General features: G+C 44.2%; 1 protein-coding gene across 3 annotated transcripts in view; it reads left to right on the top strand.

Annotated features, from left to right (window-relative positions):
• Positions 1-18860, top strand: part of AK7 (adenylate kinase 7) — a 79297-nt gene that overhangs the window by 44341 nt on the left and 16096 nt on the right. For all 3 annotated transcript variants that reach the window (XM_075926616.2, XM_075926617.2, XM_089778362.1), the window contains exons 12-15: positions 2081-2228; positions 6341-6469; positions 14038-14103; positions 18292-18489. In XM_075926616.2, the coding sequence (XP_075782731.1) occupies positions 2081-2228; positions 6341-6469; positions 14038-14103; positions 18292-18489 (541 nt within the window). The remainder of the gene's footprint in view (positions 1-2080; positions 2229-6340; positions 6470-14037; positions 14104-18291; positions 18490-18860) is intronic.

The following is an 18860-nucleotide window of genomic DNA, read 5'->3' as shown; positions in this document are numbered from 1 at the left end:
GGAAGTCCTGTCTTCCTTCTTCCATGAAGAAGAAGGGCTCTTCCGAAAGAGGAGGCTTTTCCAAAATTTGGCTCAATGTAGATGGGCCAAATTTTGGAAAAGCCTCTTCTGAAAAAACTATTGGAAAAAGGTACACAAATTGTGGAACTCAATTTGTGAACCTTTTTCCGATAGATCATTATAATGTAGATATAGCCTAGGATTCAGAATCTTACATTTTTAAGTTCTCAGCAATGCTGATTTTATGAGTTACACCCATATTGTGTACACCTATAAGAAGCCATGTCTCTGCCATGCCAAGAGTCTTAGAACATGGTGTTATCAACCCAAATATCATCCTTTCTCTATAGCTATTTTACATGCAAAAATTTCATCGGGTATATGAAGGAGTCTGCACAGATATCAGATTACTTGGCCCAACTGCCACAGTTCTTGAAAACCACCCACGAAAGAACACAACACACATAATAACCCCAAACACATATAGCCCTGCATATCAGCACAAATCCCTCATCTAACACCTGCAAAAATTAACTGAAATCTCCCAGTATATACAAGCAACCACTCCCCCACACAAGACAATGCACATATACAATAACCCCAAACTCACATAGGCTCCCCTCATTTGCAAGCACACAAATCCACACAATTCTCCCCCCACACAACTCAATACAATTAGCCACACAAATCTCTCGCCCAAAAAATCAACACAACTATCCACACAACACAGTCAGCACAGTCACACACCATACATCAGTCTTAAGCTTAAAATGTCTGTTGAATCCATGTGAAACAATGGAAGTAGTTGCAAGCATGACTGAAAGCACTTTTTGTTGAAAAGATGATAGGTTCAATCATCACTGGGATTCATTGTTGTTAATATCTACCTGTTAAATTCTGAGCCATTTTTGGCTTTTTTACAGCCCCATCAGGCCTGCCACCTCAGAGATTTCGGTTATAGTTATATACATATATAGTTATAATTATGTATAGTGTTTGCTTGTCTGTCTGGGAGTTTGTCTGTCCATTTGTTGAAGAACTTCTCCTGAACGGTAAGAACTAGGACCATCAAATTTGGTATGCAGCTTCCTCTTATCCTAACTTAGAGCAAGGTCAGGATTGTGCCCGGAAAATGGGATGTACCTGGAGAGGGATTGTTATCCGTAACATAAAAAGGGGCTGGTAGGAGGGACAATTATACTGCAGAGTGACCACCGGGGGCAGCCGCACCAGGAAGAGAGTGTTCAGCAGGGGCTGGAGCTCTCCATGTTGCTGTCCACCAGCAAGGTAAGTGGCCCCTCTGCTCCAAACCCCTCCCACAGCCCTCGGCTGCAGTGCTGGTTGGGGGGACTGCCAGCCAGTTGCCCCCTTCCCCCCTCCCCCGCCAGCAGCCCCACCTCACCAGAGCCACTCCCTGCAGAAGTCCTGCTAGCGGTCAAGTCGGGGCACTGCAGTCCTGGCCTCCATTCCCCTCCCTCAGGAGCCCTGCCACTAGTCAGGGCCAGGCACTGCAGCCCTGGCCCCACAGCTATCCCTTCCCTGCGGAGCTGAAAGGGGCTGGAAGCTGTAGCACCATCCTCACTACTGTGGGAGGTCCTGGTGAGCCCTTCCAGCCCCCTATGAGAGTCCCTTCATCCCCTGCCCTGGCTCTTGCATCCCCATTCCCTGACTTGAGCCCTTCCCTCACAGTTCCCAGCCCCCTGCCATGAGCCCCTCCCACATATGTCCAAAACTTTGCCCTTACTTCTGCACACCATCCCCTGCCTTGAGCCCCCCCCCCCCCCACACCCAAACCCCTGCCCTGACTCCTGAACCCCCCACTACCTGCCCTGGGCCTCCTCAACTCCTGACCTGATTCCTGCATTCCACATGCCGTCAGCCCCCTGCCATGAAGGACCTGAGCAATGCCGAATAAGTCTTCTAGCAGCTTTATTAATTACACCTGTGTAACAGCACTGGCTTTCAATTATTAGTCTGAAACTATGATGCAGACAGTAGGCCAAATGTTGTCCTTAATTGTACCTGTCTAATACCAAAGGCAGAATTTAACCAAAGTATCTGTGAACCATTTTTTACATAGGAGAAAATTATTGCTCCTAAAGAAACAGTGGAAACTGAAGAGGTGGCAGAAGAGGGAGAAGAAGATGAAGATGAAGAAGAAGGGGAGAATGTAGAAGAGGCACAAGAACTCTTAGATGGAGTGAAGGAAAACATGGAGCAGAATGGAGGTAAAGCATGGACGGACTGATAATGGTAGCCTGGATTTTAGTTAACAGATGTAACTTGTATACACATGAAAAACGAAGACATTGATTTGTGCCTGTTTCTTTAGGCATTGTAATTCCCATTGAAGGGAAGAGTCATGCCCACAAAGATACCTCAGTTATCTTTGTGAAATTCCACTGAAATGACTGGATTTGTATGAGAGTAACAGGACAGAATTTGACCCAATGTGCCTTTTAAAAGTTATATGCATTTTTAAAAACTGGAAACCTATTATAATAGTAGCAATTCTTTCTATATATATTGTATGCAATCCTTTTGACACTACAAACTGACATTTTACTTGCAGCTCTATATTCTGTCTAGATTCTTGGCCAAAATATTTTGTAATTAATTATATCATGCTTATCTTTCAGAATTGAGAGCCTAATTAGTGTCACTTAAAATAAAAAAGCTAGCCAGGTCTTACTTGGTTTCTTTATTACAACTAATCTTGAAAAAAAAAGTAACTTTTTGTTCTTGGTTTCCCCATCTGTGAAGGGTAAATAATGCTTACCCTTGTTTGTAAAATACTGTAAGGGCTATGGATAGATAAAGTGACATATAAGTATTTTTAAATATTATTTGTGGTTAAAGTCCTGTTGGCTTTTGGCCTTTAGCTTTTTAAATCATTGAGGTGTGGAATTATTTTCCCTGAAAAAGCACTGTACTTGCCTAATTAATGCATGCTTTGTCTGCAAAGTCATATGTAGCTCACCCAAGGGATACAGTAATAAGCACAACTGCATCCTATCTTGTATAGCTTTACTTTGTTATACCAATGAAATATTTTTAATACAAATATTCTGATTACAGTAGCTTATATGTATTTAACTAAGACTTTTTAAAACAAAGCAAAGCAAAGAGGAAGGAGTTGGAGCTGTGACTATAGGAGAAGTAAGAATTTGAATTTTATTCCTAGGACATATGCAACTTCAGCTACATTAATTGCATAGATGAAATCAAAGTACCTTAACTCGGCTTTTGTCACTGTCTGCACTGCAAGAAGTCAAAGGGAGAACACTGTCCTTTCAGACCGTTTGAGACCATGAGTAAAACCCAGCATTTTGCAAGCTTAACACTTCTGCTACGTTCCCCCCTTTAAGGGTACATCTACACTACATAAAAACATAAGAACGGCTGTACTGGGTCAGACCAAAGGTCCATCTAGCCCAGTAGCCTGTATGCTGACAGTGGCCAGCACCAGGTGCCCCAGAGAGGGTGGACCGAAGACAATGATCAAGCGATTTGTCTCCTGCCATCCTTCTCCAGCCTCTGACAAACAGAGGCCAGGGACACCATTTCTATCCCCTGGCTAATAGCCTTTTATGGACCTAACCTCCATGAATTTATCTAGCTTCTCTTTAAACTCTGTTATAGTCCTAGCCTTCACAGCCTCCTCTGGCAAGGAGTTCCACAGGTTGACTACATGCTGTGTGAAGAACTTCCTTTTATTAGTTTTAAACCTGCTACCCATTAACTTCATTTGGTGTCATCTAGTTCTTCTATTATGGGAACTAATAAATAACTTTTCTTTATTCATCCTCTCCACACCACTCATGATTTTGTATACCTCTATCCTATCCCCCCTCAGTCTCCTCTTTTCTAAACTGAAAAGTCCCATTTGTTTTAATCTCTCTTCATATGGGACCCGTTCCAAACCCCTGATCATTTTAGTTGCCCTTTTCTGAACCCTTTCCAAGGCCAAAATATCTTTTTTGAGGTGAGGAGACCACATCTGTACACAGTATTCAACATGTGGGCATGCCATAGTTTTATAGGAGGTAGTAAGATATTCTGTGTCTTATTTTCTATCCCTTTCTTAATAATTCCTAGCATCCTGCTTGCCTTTTTGACTGCCACTGCACACTGTGTGGAAGTTTTCTGGGAACTATCCACGATAACTCCAAGATCTCTTTCCTGATTTGTCATAGCCAAATTAGCCCCCATCATACTGTACGTATAGTTGGGGTTATTTTTCCCAATGTGCATTACTTTACACTTATCCACATTAAATTTCATTTGCCATTTTGTTGCCCAATCACTCAGTTTGGTGAGATCTTTTTGGAGTCCCTCACAGTCTGCTTCTGTCTTGACTATCCTAAACAGTTTGGTATCATCCGCAAACTCTACCACCTCACTGCTTACCCCTTTCTCCACATCATTTATGAATAAGTTGAACAGGATTGGTCCCCAGGACTGAGCCTTGGACTCCACTAGTTACCCCTCTCCATTCTGAAAATTTACCATTTATTCCTACCCTTTGTTTCCTGTCTTTTAACCAGTTCTCAATCCATGAAAGGACCTCCCCTCTTATCCCATGGCAATGTAATTTACACAAGAGCCTTTGGTGAGGGACCTTTCTGAAAATCTAAGTATACTATATCTACTGGATCCCCCTTGTCTGCATGTTTGTTAACCTCTTCAAAGAACTCTATTAGGGTATGTCTGCACTACCACCCTAGTTCGAACTAGGGTGGTAATGTAGGCAACCGGAGTTGCAAATGAAGCCCGGGACTTGAATTTCCCGGGCTGCATTTGCATCTCGCCGGGCACCGCCATTTTTAAATGTCCGCTAGTGCAGACTCCGTGCCGCACGGCTACATGCAGCACGGACTAGGTAGTTCGGAATAGGAAGCCTAGTCCGAACTACCTAGTCCGTGCCGCGTGTAGCCGCACGGCACGGAGTCCGCACTAACGGACATTTAAAAATGGCGGCGCCCGGCGAGATGCAAATGAAGCCCGGGAAATTCAAATCCTGGGCTTCATTTGCAATTCCGGTTGCCTACATTACCACCCTAGTTCAAACTGGGGTGGTAGTGTAGACATACCCTTAGATTAGTAAGACATGATTTCCCTATACAGAAACCATGTTGACTTTTGTCCAACAAATTATGTTCTTCTACGTGCCTCACAATTTTATTCTTTACTATTGTTTCAACTAATTTTCCCAGTACTGAAGTTAGACTTACTGGTCTGTAATTGCCAGGATCGCCTCTAGAGCCCTTTTTAAATATTGGTGTCACGTTAGCTACCTTCCAGTCATTAGGTACGGAAGCCAATTTAAAGGATAGGTTACAAACCACAGATTATAGTTCAGCAGTTTCCCATTTGAGTTCTTTTAGAATCCATGGATGAATGCCATCTGGTCCCGGAGATTTGTTGACATTAAGTTTTTCTATTTGTTCCAAAACCTCCTCTAATGACACTTCAATCCGGGACAGTTCCTCAGATTCATCACCCACAAAGGATGGTGCAGATTTGAGAATCTCCACCCTTGGATGAATGTTATTCCGGAAGAAGTACTCTGAAATAGCTTATTTTGAAATAGCACGTCTACACTACAGGGAAGCCTCAAAATTAGTCCGAGGCAGGCTTTCCTAATGTGGACCTTGATTTAGAGCCCCAGGAGGCACTGGGGAGTAATTAGTTTGAATAGCCCTGGGGAGGAGCTATTTCAAAATAGCAGCAATGGAAGGTCTACACTGCAGCTATTTTGAAATAGCTATTTTGGAATAGGTGTTATTCCTCATGCAATGAGGTTTACAGAAGTTGACATAAGCTATCCGTTATTTCGAAATTATTTCAAAATAACAGAATTGCTGTGTAGAGGCTCGCATTGTTATTTCGGAATAATGGCTCCAAAATAACGCTGCTGTGTAGATGCACCGTAAATGTTGTTATGCTTTGTCAAGTAAACTCAGAAATTAATTCTAGATGCTTCAAGAGAAACTGCAAGTCCCTGGGTATATCTATATCTATATATCTATATCTCTTTTTTATTCCTTTGATCTCTGGATAATAGTTAAACTCATCAAACATTAACAGTTTTATGAAAGGAGTCTTTAATTTTAAACCTGATAATGGTGTGGTATTCTGAAGATTGTGTAACATATCAGTATTACAATAGGTGATTCTGGGTATTTACCAAATAGTGATGCCATTAAACATTTTCGGATCTTAACTCAAAGACTTTCTGACAAGCATATAAAAATATTAGTAAATTATTTCAGATGTTCATCTTCCACATAAACCATATATAGTTAACTCTATTTGACTGCATATGTTAAATTTTCAGGTCGTCTAGATGATCAGTATGTGATTAAATTCATGAAAGAAAAGCTAAAGTCTATGCCTTGCAAGAATCAGGGATATGTTTTAGATGGATTTCCAAAGACCTATGACCAGGCAAAAGATCTGTTTAATCGTAAGTTAAAGTATTTGTGAAGTATAAATATTATTTGTTATACATTAACCGTCAACACTGTGCTGACTGCTGTGCAGGATCCAAACATAAAAATAGTATTTTTCCTATGAAGCTTACAATTGAAGGATTGTACAGGTTGAACCTCTAATCTGGCACTCTTTGGTCTAGAAACGTCTGTGGTCTGGCATGATTTTAGTTAGCTCCATGTTCATTTATCATGAGTGTGGCTGAGTTTCTCTCAGTCCCATAAATTTTGTTTACAGTCATCAGTCCTGGCTTTTAGTGTTCTGTGCTGTTATTTGTGTCTAATTTACCCTTAAATTTCTTCTAAGAGCCCAGTAAGTAGTGGAAGTGTTGATAATGCTTCTAGACATTATTGACCTCTGGTAAATTCTCTGGGTTGGCACGGGTCAGGTCCCAAGTGTGCCAGATAAGAGGTTCAACCTATACATCACTTTGTAACCCACACACTTTCTGGGTGCAGTGTACTGTCCCATCTAGTAACACCAAGACCACTTACAGGGTATGTCTACGCTAGCCACCCTAGTTTGAACTAGGGTGGTTAATGTAGTCAGTTGAAGTTGCAAATGAAGCCCGGGATTTAAATATACTTCTGGCCCTGCCCTTCTGCTTCCTGGGGGCAGGGCTGGGATGCTCTAGCACCACCCACCAAAGAGTCTTTAGGGGAACTTCCTTCTAAGGCCATGCTGTCTCCTTATGCTACTCTCTCCTACACAAAAGATACAGTTTATAGGAGCATGCCTCGATTCAACAATGGCCTCCGCATCCCTACCTACAGACCGTTTTCAAAAAATTGTGGCCTTGGTAAATACCTTACAATCCAGCCCCTGCACAACAGCACTTGAATGCCTTCAGCTGTTGGGGCACATGGAAGCGTGCAACTTCGTAGTTGGCAATGCCCATCTGCACATGAGATGCTTACAGAGCTGGCTGTGACAGGTGTACAAATGTCCATCCGCTCTCCAAATTCCTTACTCTTCCAGGAATAGTAAAGGAATCCTCACGCTGATGGCTGAGCCCACAGAACCTGTGTTCTGGAGTCTCCTTCCACTCACCAGAACCATCTGTCTCCATGACGACAGATGTATCTCGTACAAGATGGGGCTCCCATCTGTGTCGTCATACCTACCAGGGCCTGTGGTCCAGCACCAACAAGAACTTGCACATCAATGTCTTAGAACTGAGGGCAGTCAGGAATGCATGTGTCAAATTCCTCCCATTCATCACCAACAGACACGTCAGACTACATAGACAACGTTGCAGCAATGTTTTATGTAAATCATCAGGGCAGAGCCTGATCTTGAGCACTTTGCACAGAGGCCATAGCACTTTGGAACTGGTCCTTGAAATACAACACAATTATCACAACAGTGCATCTTCCAGGCCCCTGAATACAATGGCAGATGTACTCAGCAGAGCCCTCCTGGTCGAACACAAGTGGCAAATGAACCCGTACATATTGGCGGACATCTTCCACCGGTGAGGTCACCCTACCATAGACCTGTTTACCACGCAGTCCAATAGTCAATGCCCCCTATTCTCTTCCGGGGCAGGAATAGGCAAGGGAGCAATGGAGGATGCTTTTCTTATCACATGGACATCCTAGACTATGCGTTTCTTCCTATTCCCCTATTGAGCAGGGCGTTCACAAGATAAGGAGGGACAGGGCTCGTCTCATACTTAAAGCATTAGCAAGGCCACACCAGTCATGGTTTCCCTTCCTAGAAGCGATGTCCTGCGCCCCACCGATCCACTTACCTTGCATCAGGGATCTCCTTCTTCACCCGGGCTCTCACAATGCCCATTTGAACCTCCACTCACTACACCTGAAGGCATGACTCATGGATGGTTCTCTGACCTAAAGTTGACCTGCTCACAGCAAATACAATACTTCTACATAGTAGGGTACAGAGCACCTGCAAAACCTACCTTCAGAAATGGAAAAGATTCTCAACGTGGTGTGCTTGTCACCGGCTGGTTCCTTCAACATCCTCGACTATCTTCTGCACCTTAAACAAGCGGGCCTCGCAATAAGCTCCATTAAAGTTCACCTTACTGCTATTACTACGTTCCACTCCAAGATAGATGACTCGTCTGTATTTGCTCATCCAAGAGGTTCTTAAAGGGCCTGAAGGCACCTTATCCAGATATCAATCCACCAATGCAACCGTGGGACCTGCATTTAGTATTGAATGCTCTAACTAGGCTGCTCTTTGAACTAATGGCGACCACCTCATTATTACTCTTGTCCATGAAAACTGTTTTCCTTGTAGCTATTACCTTGGCCAGATGGGTAGGAGAGATCGCGGCTCTAATGGCAGATCCTCCGTATACCACATTTTTTTAAACACAAGGTCACTTTACATACACATCCCAAATTCCTCCCCAAAATACACTCATCCTTCCATATCAACCAGACAATACATCTTCCCATCTTCTTCCCCAAACCACACACTAACTCTTTTGAGATAAAAATGCATACTCTTGACCTGCGCAGAGCACTCTCTTTTTACCTACAGTAAAAAGACCGTTCCAAGCGTCTCCCAGACTATTTGTTTCAATAGCAAACCACAGTAAAGGCCAAGCCGTCTCATCACAGAGACTCTCCCACTGGATCTTGGATTGCATCAAGCTTTACTGCGCACAATAAGACGTGCTGCCTCCAGAGAGTATAAGGGAACACTCAACCAGAGCCATGGCTACCTCAATAGCATTCCTCTGTAAAGTACCCATAAGAGGCATCTGCGCAGCTGCCACGTGGTCCTCCAACCACACATTTGCAAAGCACTATGCACATACGCAGGGACCTCTTTCCAACCTGAAACTAGCTAAGTAAGTTCTTTCCACTGCTTTTTTGCCAGATCCAAAGTCCCTTCCTCCCTAAAGGGAAATTGTTTTGTAGTCACCTAGGGTATGTCTAGACTACAGGCTTTTGTTGACAGAAGTTTTGTCGACAGATACTGTCGACAAAACTTCTGTCGACAAAGAGCGTCTAGACTACATTCAGTTCTGTCGACAAAGCAAGCCTCTTTGTCGACATAACAGTGTGGACGCAAAGGACAGTTTAGATGCAATAATGCCTTCTATCGACAGAACTCTGTCAACAAAAGGCATTATTCCTCGTAGAATGAGGTTTACCAGCGTCGACAAAACTGCTGAGTTTTGTCGACGTTATGTTTTAACTAACTCAAAGGCAGTGTGGACGCAGGTATAGTTTTGTCGACAAAAGTCCACTTTTGTCGACAAAACCCTGTAGTCTAGACACACCCCTAATGTGGAGCATCCCTGGGGACATCTCTCTCTCAAAGAGGAGGTTATTCACCTCAATAGTAACTGATGTTCTTCGAGATTAGTGTCCCTATGAGTGCTCCACAACCCTCCCTTCCTCCCCTCTACTTTGGGATCTGGCCTTCCCAAGCCATGGTTTCAGGGTAGAGAAGGAACTGAGGAGTGGGAGGGGGGGCTCAAACATGTGTGATGCCTGCAGCCTAACAGGGTGTAACTGTTGGTGTGAACCTGTGCAGCCCCACAAACACTGCTGTGAAATCTCCACTCTGATGCTCGGCGGCAGTGCACTGACCTAATGTGGAGCACCCACTGGGAGACTCATTTTGAAGAACATCAGTTACTATCAGGGTGAGTAACTTCCTCTTCTCCCCTCCTTCATCCCTGTCTCTCACCAAGTGCAGATGTGTCATGCTTCATGTTTGGCCTATGTTGAATGTTTAATAAATGAAATTCATGTGTTTCAAAGCAATCTTTATTCCACTACATGAAAGCAAGCAAGCAAGAGCATCCCAGCAAAGCTGCAGTCAGTGCAGTGGTAAGTGCAGCACATGGGTCAATCAGAGTAACTCCCTGGCAATGCAGCCACTGCAATCCCATGCATGCAACAAATTTTCAGCATCAAATTTCTGCCTCAAGGCACCCTGATCCTTATGGCCCTGCATTGTGCTCCTCTAACAGCCCTGATTTCGGGCTGTACAAATTTAGCTTCTAGGTGCTGAAATTGGTCAAGCCCTGAATGAAGTTTTCACCTCTCCCTTCACAAATACTATGGCTGGTACAATACACAGTGATAATCAAAGGGGTGTCATCATCGGCCAAGACCAGCTTCCCATACAGAGAGCACCAGTGGGCTTTCAAATGGCCAAAAGCACACTCCAAAGTCATTCTGCACGTGCGCAGCCTGTTATGCAACCACTCTTTGCTAGGAATGTTAAATTTACTTTAATCAACTCATCAACTAGTCAAGGGATTTTCCATCAATTAGTCAATAAGTGGGGGAGTTGCAGCAGAGTTAGTTCCTGGCCCCGAGAACTAACCCCACAGTGGCTCTGTCGCTTCAGCAGGGGGGACTCTGCACAAGCCGGGATAGCTGATTTCTGGTTTGCGCTGGGTCCTCACATACTGCGCTTTAGCCTTTTAACTGTATTAAGAATCTGCCAGCTCTTAATACATTTAAAAGGCTGAAGTGCAGTGAGAGGGATGCGGCATGAGCCAGGCCAGCTGATTCCCGGCTCTCGCTGGGTCACCCTGCTGCACACCAGCCTTAAATGTAAAAAGGTGAATCAGCTGTCCCAGCTTGCGCCAGGTACATCCACTGCGCTTCTGATTTTTAAATGTATTAGGAACCAGCAGGCTCTTAATTCATTTTAAAAGCAAAGGCGCAGCATTTGGGACTAGGGGCGAGCCGGGAATCAGCTGATTCCCAGCTTGCACCTGGTCCCCACTAACTCCCTGCCTCCCCAGTCCTCTGCGGAAATAATGCTGGGGAGAATCGCCTTTTAAGCTGGCTTGCACCAGCACCAGCTCCTGCTCCCCCCTCCCCCCTGCTGCCTCTGATAGACTAGTTGAGGGACTAGCTGAGTATCTGATAAGCTTTTGCTTATTGGATAGTTGACTAGTCACTTACATCCCTACTCTTTACTGCTATCAAGGTTCCCCATATATGGTTTCGAGGGTCACGGTATTAAGGGGTAGGCAGGGTCTCTAAGGATAACAATTGGCATTTTTACTTCTCCCACCGTGATCTTCTGGTCCAAGAACAAAGTCCTCACTTGCAGCTTCCTGAACAGGACTGTGTTCCAAAAGATGCGAGCGTCATGCACCTTTCCAGACCAGCCTGCCATGAAACACCCACAGTGATCCACAAGTGCCTGCAGAACAATGGAAATACCCTTTCTGGTTAATATATTCAGAGGCTAGGTGGTTTGGTGACTGAATTGGAATGTATTTGCCACCTATTACCTCATCGCAGTATAGGATGCCCATCTGTGCAAAACCATCCACAATTTTATGCACATTGCCCAGAGTCACAGAGCAGGATGCAGTTGATGGTCCTGCATACTTCCCTCAGCACTAGTTCAACAGTCAACTTCCCCACTAGAAACTAACTGGTGACTGAGCAAAGTTATTTGGAGTAGCCAGCTTCCACAGTGTGATTGCTACATGCTTTCCATAATCAAGACAGCTCTGATTTTCTGTGTCAGAATATGCTCTTGTGTCTTTGTGCTGCAGGGTGGTGGCAGTGAGCTTCGCTTGCTGTCTATGAAAGTGGCTTTCCTCATCTGAAAATTCTGTAGACACCATTTGTCTTCCCAAGCTTGCATGATGATGTGATCCTATCACTCAGTGTCTGTTTCCCCAGGCCAAAAAAGGCATTCTGCTGTGGTCAGCAACTCTTGTGAATGCCACAAGAAATCTCATGTCGTATGTACAATGCATGGACTCTTCATGGTCACTTTGCAAATTCAGGAATACTTTGACTGCCATTTATGAATGTTCCTGAGACCTATCAACATTTTCATTAATAGCTGCGGATCCATTCCCTCAGACCAAGGAGGCAGAGTGTGCAGCACAAAAGCCGTTGAAAGATGGTACCAAATGTGGATGGAAGCACAGGAGTTGCTGGGATGAGAAGCGATGCACCCCGGGACATTGGGACAGAACCCAAGATACCCCATGCTTACCTTCCGCCTTCCCACAAACTTCTGTAAGAGAAGGGAAGGAGGTGCTCTGTGGAATAGCTGCCCAGAGTGCACCACTCCCACTGCAAGTGCCTCAAGTGTGGTCATGCTACTGCACTGGCAGCTAACTCTGGACACCCAACAACATTTTCACTTCTGTTCTCTGAGACCGGTGCTGTAATAGCTAGTTCTTTACATCTGCCAGTGTAGACATGGCCTAGAGCACAGCAACTGCAGAGTTAGTGCACATTAAGTACCTTGCCATTTTGGACACCTTGGGAGTTACAGCGCTGGGAGCTGATTTTCTTACTTGTAATAACTTGTAAAAGTAAACTTGGCCTATTTTAAGGAAGACAGTGTTTTCAAAATATCTGTCCTGGCAAATAAATGAATAAATAAATAAATTTACAAACATGAAGATCTCAGTCCTTCTGTGGCTCTTGTATAGTGGTTGGGGGAAATAGTACAGGAGCCTATTCCACCCAGTAAGATTACCACAAGACTGTTTTAAGAAGAGAGTCCAGGTAGTGAGCCAGCTCAGACCCTCATTTCATGTAAATCAATATAATTTCACTGAAGTCAATGGTGCAATGTGATTTATACCAGTTGAGGATCTTTCTCTAAGCAGGCATTGTCTACAAATTAGGAGACATGTCCCCCACCATTCTCCTAAAATAGTGTATGTTTTCTCAGCAGCAGGAGTTGGCCAGCAGATGGTGGGTGTGCATGTTGCTTCTCCACAGAGAAGTAATAAAGTGTATCATGTAGCAGAATTTTGCAGTGGTTGGGCAGGCTCTCTGTGTTAAAAGATGTTCATATATTATAGCTATGTGAAAAAAAAATCATATGTAGAGATAAAGGACACACCAAGCTAATTTTAAACAATAGAACTTTTTAGACTCTTCTGAATCATGAAGACCTAGAATCATAATGTGCTTCTTATTTAGAAACATCTACACTTTTTTCAGAATTATTTACCCACCTATCTCACAATGGTGCTGTCAGGGTTCATAAGTTAGTGTCATTTGACCATATAAAGAACTGGTACTATATAAAGGACAGAAGGGTAGTTGTATTAATTTGTAAGGGTACATCAATACAGCAACATTATTTTGAAATAACTAGTGTCTACACAGCAGGCAGTTTTTTTGAAAGAATACTGTCAAGCTGGAGGACTGCTTACTCCGACTCCTATAACCCTCATTGTACGAGGAGTAATGGAAGTCATAGGAAGATTGCTGTTTCAAAATAAGTGCTGTGTAGACACTCCCAATTTCGAAATAAGCTATTTCAAAATAAGCTATGCAATTGACGTAGCTCAGTTTGGTAGCTTATTTCAAGTTAAGCCCTGCTGTGTAGATGCACCCTAAGTGGAAAAAACAACTAATGGTCCCATCGCACCTTAGAGACTAACCAAAAATGTAGATAGTATCATGAGCTTTCATGGGCACAAACCACTTCTTTGTTTTTTCAGTTTTTACATTAAGGACGGGTATCATTACAAGCACCTTTTTAGCAAACATTAGTAATATGGTTTCTGCAGGTGACGGTACTAATTATATTGTATTTTTACTTTAGTTGAAGATGATGAGGAAGAAGAGACAAGAAATAAAGTCCATCGGTATGATAAATTAATCACTCCAGGTAAGTTTACAAAGGCTGGAGTTCTAAAAGAATAATCACACCATTAAGCAGTGCTTCTTCTGTTGCTTGTTTGCATATAATGGCCCTAGTTTCGCTGGAACAAAGTCTTGATCCAGGCCTCTACAGACAGTAACAGATGATGAAGCACTAACTTCTAAACTAAGCAGTTTCTTTTGTTCATAAATTGAGACACTTGTCCACATTTTTAAAGTGAAAACATAAATAAATCATTGGGTATGTCTAGACTGTGGCGCTATTTCGGGATACCGGAAGTATCCCGAAATAGCAATGCTGCATCTTTAAACACACCCACTATTTCCCGAAATAGCAGACATGCTATTCCGTTGTCCCTGTAAGCTTCGTTCCACCAGAGTTAAGGGATTTGTCAGAATGATGCCTTATTTTGAAATCTGGCACTGTCTACAGAGTGCCAAATTTTAAAATAAGTTATTTCGGTCTAGACGTAGAATAAGCTATGCAATTTGCAATTTGTCTAGACGCACCCATTATGATAGATTGCAGATGCTTTATGCTGACCATGTCATCAGGATTTGCAGGGGAGATCGAAAAAACAGCTGTTCTAAGAAAAGAAGAGTGACCATATGAGAGATGATTACACTCTCTACCTATGGCTGTGCTGAGCTGGGAAGCATTTTTGTTCATTTTCTGAGTTTTCCTAACCCAAATGCTGTACTTGATTGAGTCTATAAATTTTGCTCTGAGAAAAGAGAACTGGCTGCCTGATTTTGCTAAAATGCTGCACCAATTTCCAATAGCATATATAAAATCAGATAAATTAGTCCTTACTTCACAGATCTTTTCATATTCTACTACTTAAAGCATTTTGACTGTTGTGTATGGCAGCTTTCTTTGGGGCTTTAGAACGAGATTCTGCCACTATTACTCATGTTGAATAGTTCCTTATTTCATGAATAGTCCTAATGAGTTCAGTCAGTGAGGGTATGTCTACACTACCACCCTAGCTCGAACGAGGTTGGTTAATGTAGTCATTCGAAGTTGCAAATGAAGCCTGGGATTTAAATATCCCAGGCTTCATTTGCATCTTGCCGGGCGCCGCCATTTTTAAATCCCCGTTAGTGCGGACTCCGTGCCCGCGGCTACATGCGGCACGGGGTAGGTAATTCGAATTAGGCTTTCTAATTCGAACTACCGTTACACCTCGTTCCACGAATTAGAAAGCCTAATTCGAACTACCTACTCCGTGTCGCGTGTAGCTGCAGGCACGGAGTCTGCACTAACAGGGATTTTAAAATGGCGGCGCCCGGCAAGATGCAAATGAAGCCCGGGATATTTAAATCCCGGACTTGATTTGCAACTTCGAATGACTACATTAACCACCCTCGTTCAAACTAGGGTGGTAGTGTAGACATACCCTAAGTGTGGTAGGATGTGATCCATAGTTTGGAGTTAAACTTTACAGTTTTTAACTTAGATAACATTAGAACCTCAGGGTTTTTTCCAAAGCACTTTTGTTTACTGTTAAAAATTGGTGAATTACTCTAAGTACACAGTTGAAGGGTACATCTACACAGCCAAACTAAATCTAAAATAACTTATTTTAGCTTTTGGCACTGTCTACACAGCAGTAAGTATGAGGCTATGTCTAGACTACAGAGTTTTGTCGGAAAAAAGGCTGTTTTTCCAACAAAACCTGAGTTACGGCCACACTGCAAGCGTGTTCTTTCAATAGTAAATCGAAAGAACAGAGGGCTTTTTGAGCATTTGGTAATCCTCATTCTATGAGGAAGAGCTCTTTCGCAAAAAGGCATGTGTGGACAGGGAGGAGAGTTTTTTTGCGCAAGAAGAGACCTCCAGGAAAAAGCATAGGTGCCCTGGTGGCCACTCCATACAAGCTAATCACAACTCTATAGTTCCTGTCCCTGGCCCTTCTTAAAGCTTCAGGCACACTGAAAAAACCTTGTGCCAGGAAGTTAGACACAGAGGAGCAGTTCACTGTGTGGCTCTCCCTGCTACAGCCATGTCTGCCCCATAAGCCCCCTGCTACCCTCCTGGCTCTCGCAGGGAGAAGCCCCAGGGATCCCAGGACCACCCAGGGGGGCCAAGAGGTGTGCCCCATCCTGAACAGGCCCGGAGATTGTGTCTCTCCTTGAGCTGTGGTGCAAGGAGGAGACTTACAAGATCCCCGGGCCAAGCAACGGAACACCAAAATTTATAAAGTAAAAGAGCTCTGCCAGGGATATGGCCGAGTTACCGAGGCCGGCTCCCGCTCAGGGGCAGGACCCCACACCTGCCACTACTACAGGGAGCTGCACCACATCCTGGGGATGGGGAAACGTCTACCCTACTCATCCCAGTGGACTACGGGGTTGAGATCCCCATTATCATCTGGCTGGAGGTCGCCCTGGAGAAGGAACAGGAGGGCCAGGGCTAGCCAGCCACACCAGAGGAGGAGACAGGCACTGTGACCTTCTCCCTGGAGCCAGTATCAGTGACCAAAGATGTCTCCCAGGACTCCTCGGATGCCTGGGCGGGATCTTCAGGTGAGTGGTCTCACGTTGTCACACACACAGGGTGGGAGAGGCGGGTGCACAGAGGAAAGAGGGGAGTGTTGTGCGGGATGATTGAGCTGTGGTCCGTGCATGTGCAACCATGTGCTGCGTTACTGTGTGGCACATGGATGCAGCAGGCAGCCCCTGAACATGCCCAGGATCCTGCTGCCAGGCTCAGGGGAGGCCACACACATCCTGCCACAAGGCGGGGGGGAGCACCCCAGCTGAAGCAGGCTAGCTACAAGGGCACAGGAACAACCCCACACAGACCAAGGAGTGCCACACACAGCACACAGGCATTCCTGCATGTGCGAGGCAGCAACCACTCCCACACACAGCCCAGTGACCCGCACCTATGTATGCAGACCCCCGGGAGGCCCAGGCTGCTCCTGGCTCCTCTGCCGCCCATGAGGGGATCCCACTATGGCCGGACACTTCCCTTGGCTGCTTGTCCATGGGCCAAGGGGGTGGGGCTCTCCTTACAGTTAAGGAACCCCACGGCAGCAAATCTGGCCACAGTCGCATCCAGGTCTCCCAGACGGATTACCCTCCTCAGCTGGAGAGAGTTGATGGCCCTCACCACCTGCAGAAGGAGACAAAGAAACACACAACACAGAGAATGAGAGAGGATGAGTCACTGCTGGTCATTCCACTGCTCCAGGACCAGCCAGTCCCACCAGTCTGAACTGGTGTCGAGCCTCCAGAGTCTTCTCTCCACTGCGGGGTATGGTTGCCAGAGTGGAGCAGCCATGGAGAGGGACCCCAGAATGAGCTTGGGGTCCAGGTCCTGCAGGACCAGGAAGACAGCAGACACAAAGTCCTACAAAAACTGCAGCATGGCCGTGTGGGGTCATCGCTTGCCATGGGGCAGCTCTGGCTCCATGGCACTAAAGAACAAAGCTGAGGCATCCAAAAAAGAAGAGGGCAACCACAGCAGGCACTGATAAAGCTTTGCTGTCTCTCAAAGAGGTAGCAAGCACACACAGCAGAAGCAGAAGCAGAGAAACAGCTGACCTTGGCGGTCCTTTTAAGTGCGCGTCTCTGCAAGGCTCCAGCACCAGCAGTGGGAAGAAACTGATGACCTAAAGCCCTGGATGAAGTGGTTCCAGTTGGCCTTTTATGCGAGAGAGTGTCCAATGAGTCTGGAGGCTCTCTTTCGCAAAAGCACATCGCTTTTTTGATACTCTTTTGTGTGTGTATGCACTCTTGCGCAAGAAGTTTTTTCGGAAGATCTCTTCTGAAAAAAGCTTCTTGCACAAAAAGCCTGTAATCTAGATGTAGCTTGAGAAAGAGCACTTTTCCTCCAACTTCCCTTAATCCTCATAAAATGAGGGTTACAGGACTCAGAGTAAAAAGTCCTCCTGCTGGAAATTATTTCACCATTATGTTGAAATAGATGCTTGTGTGTAGACATGGACTATGTTATTTCGGAATAACATTAGTTATTCTGAAATAATGCTGCTGTGTAGACATACCCTCTCTGATGGAGCATTCTGTAATGCAGTTTTGTATGGAGAGAAGTAAAAATCTGTTGTTTGTCTCTGTTCACTAGTAGTTTGGAATTTATTACTTACATACAATTATCTATTGATAGCAGAAAAATAAAACAAAATGATGACATTGTATCTAACTCTCAGAAATCTGTTTTGTTCCACAGAATATGTAGTTTCTTTGAACGCCTCAGATAAATTCCTAAAAAACCGAGTAATGAATCTTCCAGAGAGTGTTGTGGCTGGAACTCATTATACTCAGGACCGGTTTTTGAGAACTCTGAGTCTCTTCAGGGAGTTAAACACTGAAGATGAGACAGTTCTCAACTATTTTGATGAACTTGAAATACATCCACAGTTTATCGGTACGGAAATAAAAGTTAAATTTTACATAAACAGTTAGAAACATAATATATTTTCCATGGAAATAATACAATATTTTACAAAGATAAAATGGTATATTTGTAATGGTCACTTGGGTCTCAAATCTGTGTTTGCACTGCTGCAGAATGTGTTTGCACTACTGCAGGAGTATTTCTGTATTCTTGTAATTTGGGAAAGCTGCCAAAATAGCTCAGTCTATACTGCCATTGGCTCATATAGTGTACCCATTCTAAAGGTCCACTTTTAGAGGCTAAGGGGATGTCTACACTACCTGTCAGATTGACAGGCAACAATTGATTCAGCATGGGTTGATTTATTGCATCTAGTATAGACACAATAAATCAACTACCGA

This window comes from Pelodiscus sinensis, chromosome 5 (genome assembly GCF_052426305.1).
Source record: "Pelodiscus sinensis isolate ZL-2025 chromosome 5, ASM5242630v1, whole genome shotgun sequence".
NCBI lineage: Eukaryota > Metazoa > Chordata > Testudines > Trionychidae > Pelodiscus > Pelodiscus sinensis.
The sequence above is the reverse complement of the archived record's forward strand: the minus strand, read 5'-3'. Positions and strand labels throughout refer to the sequence as shown.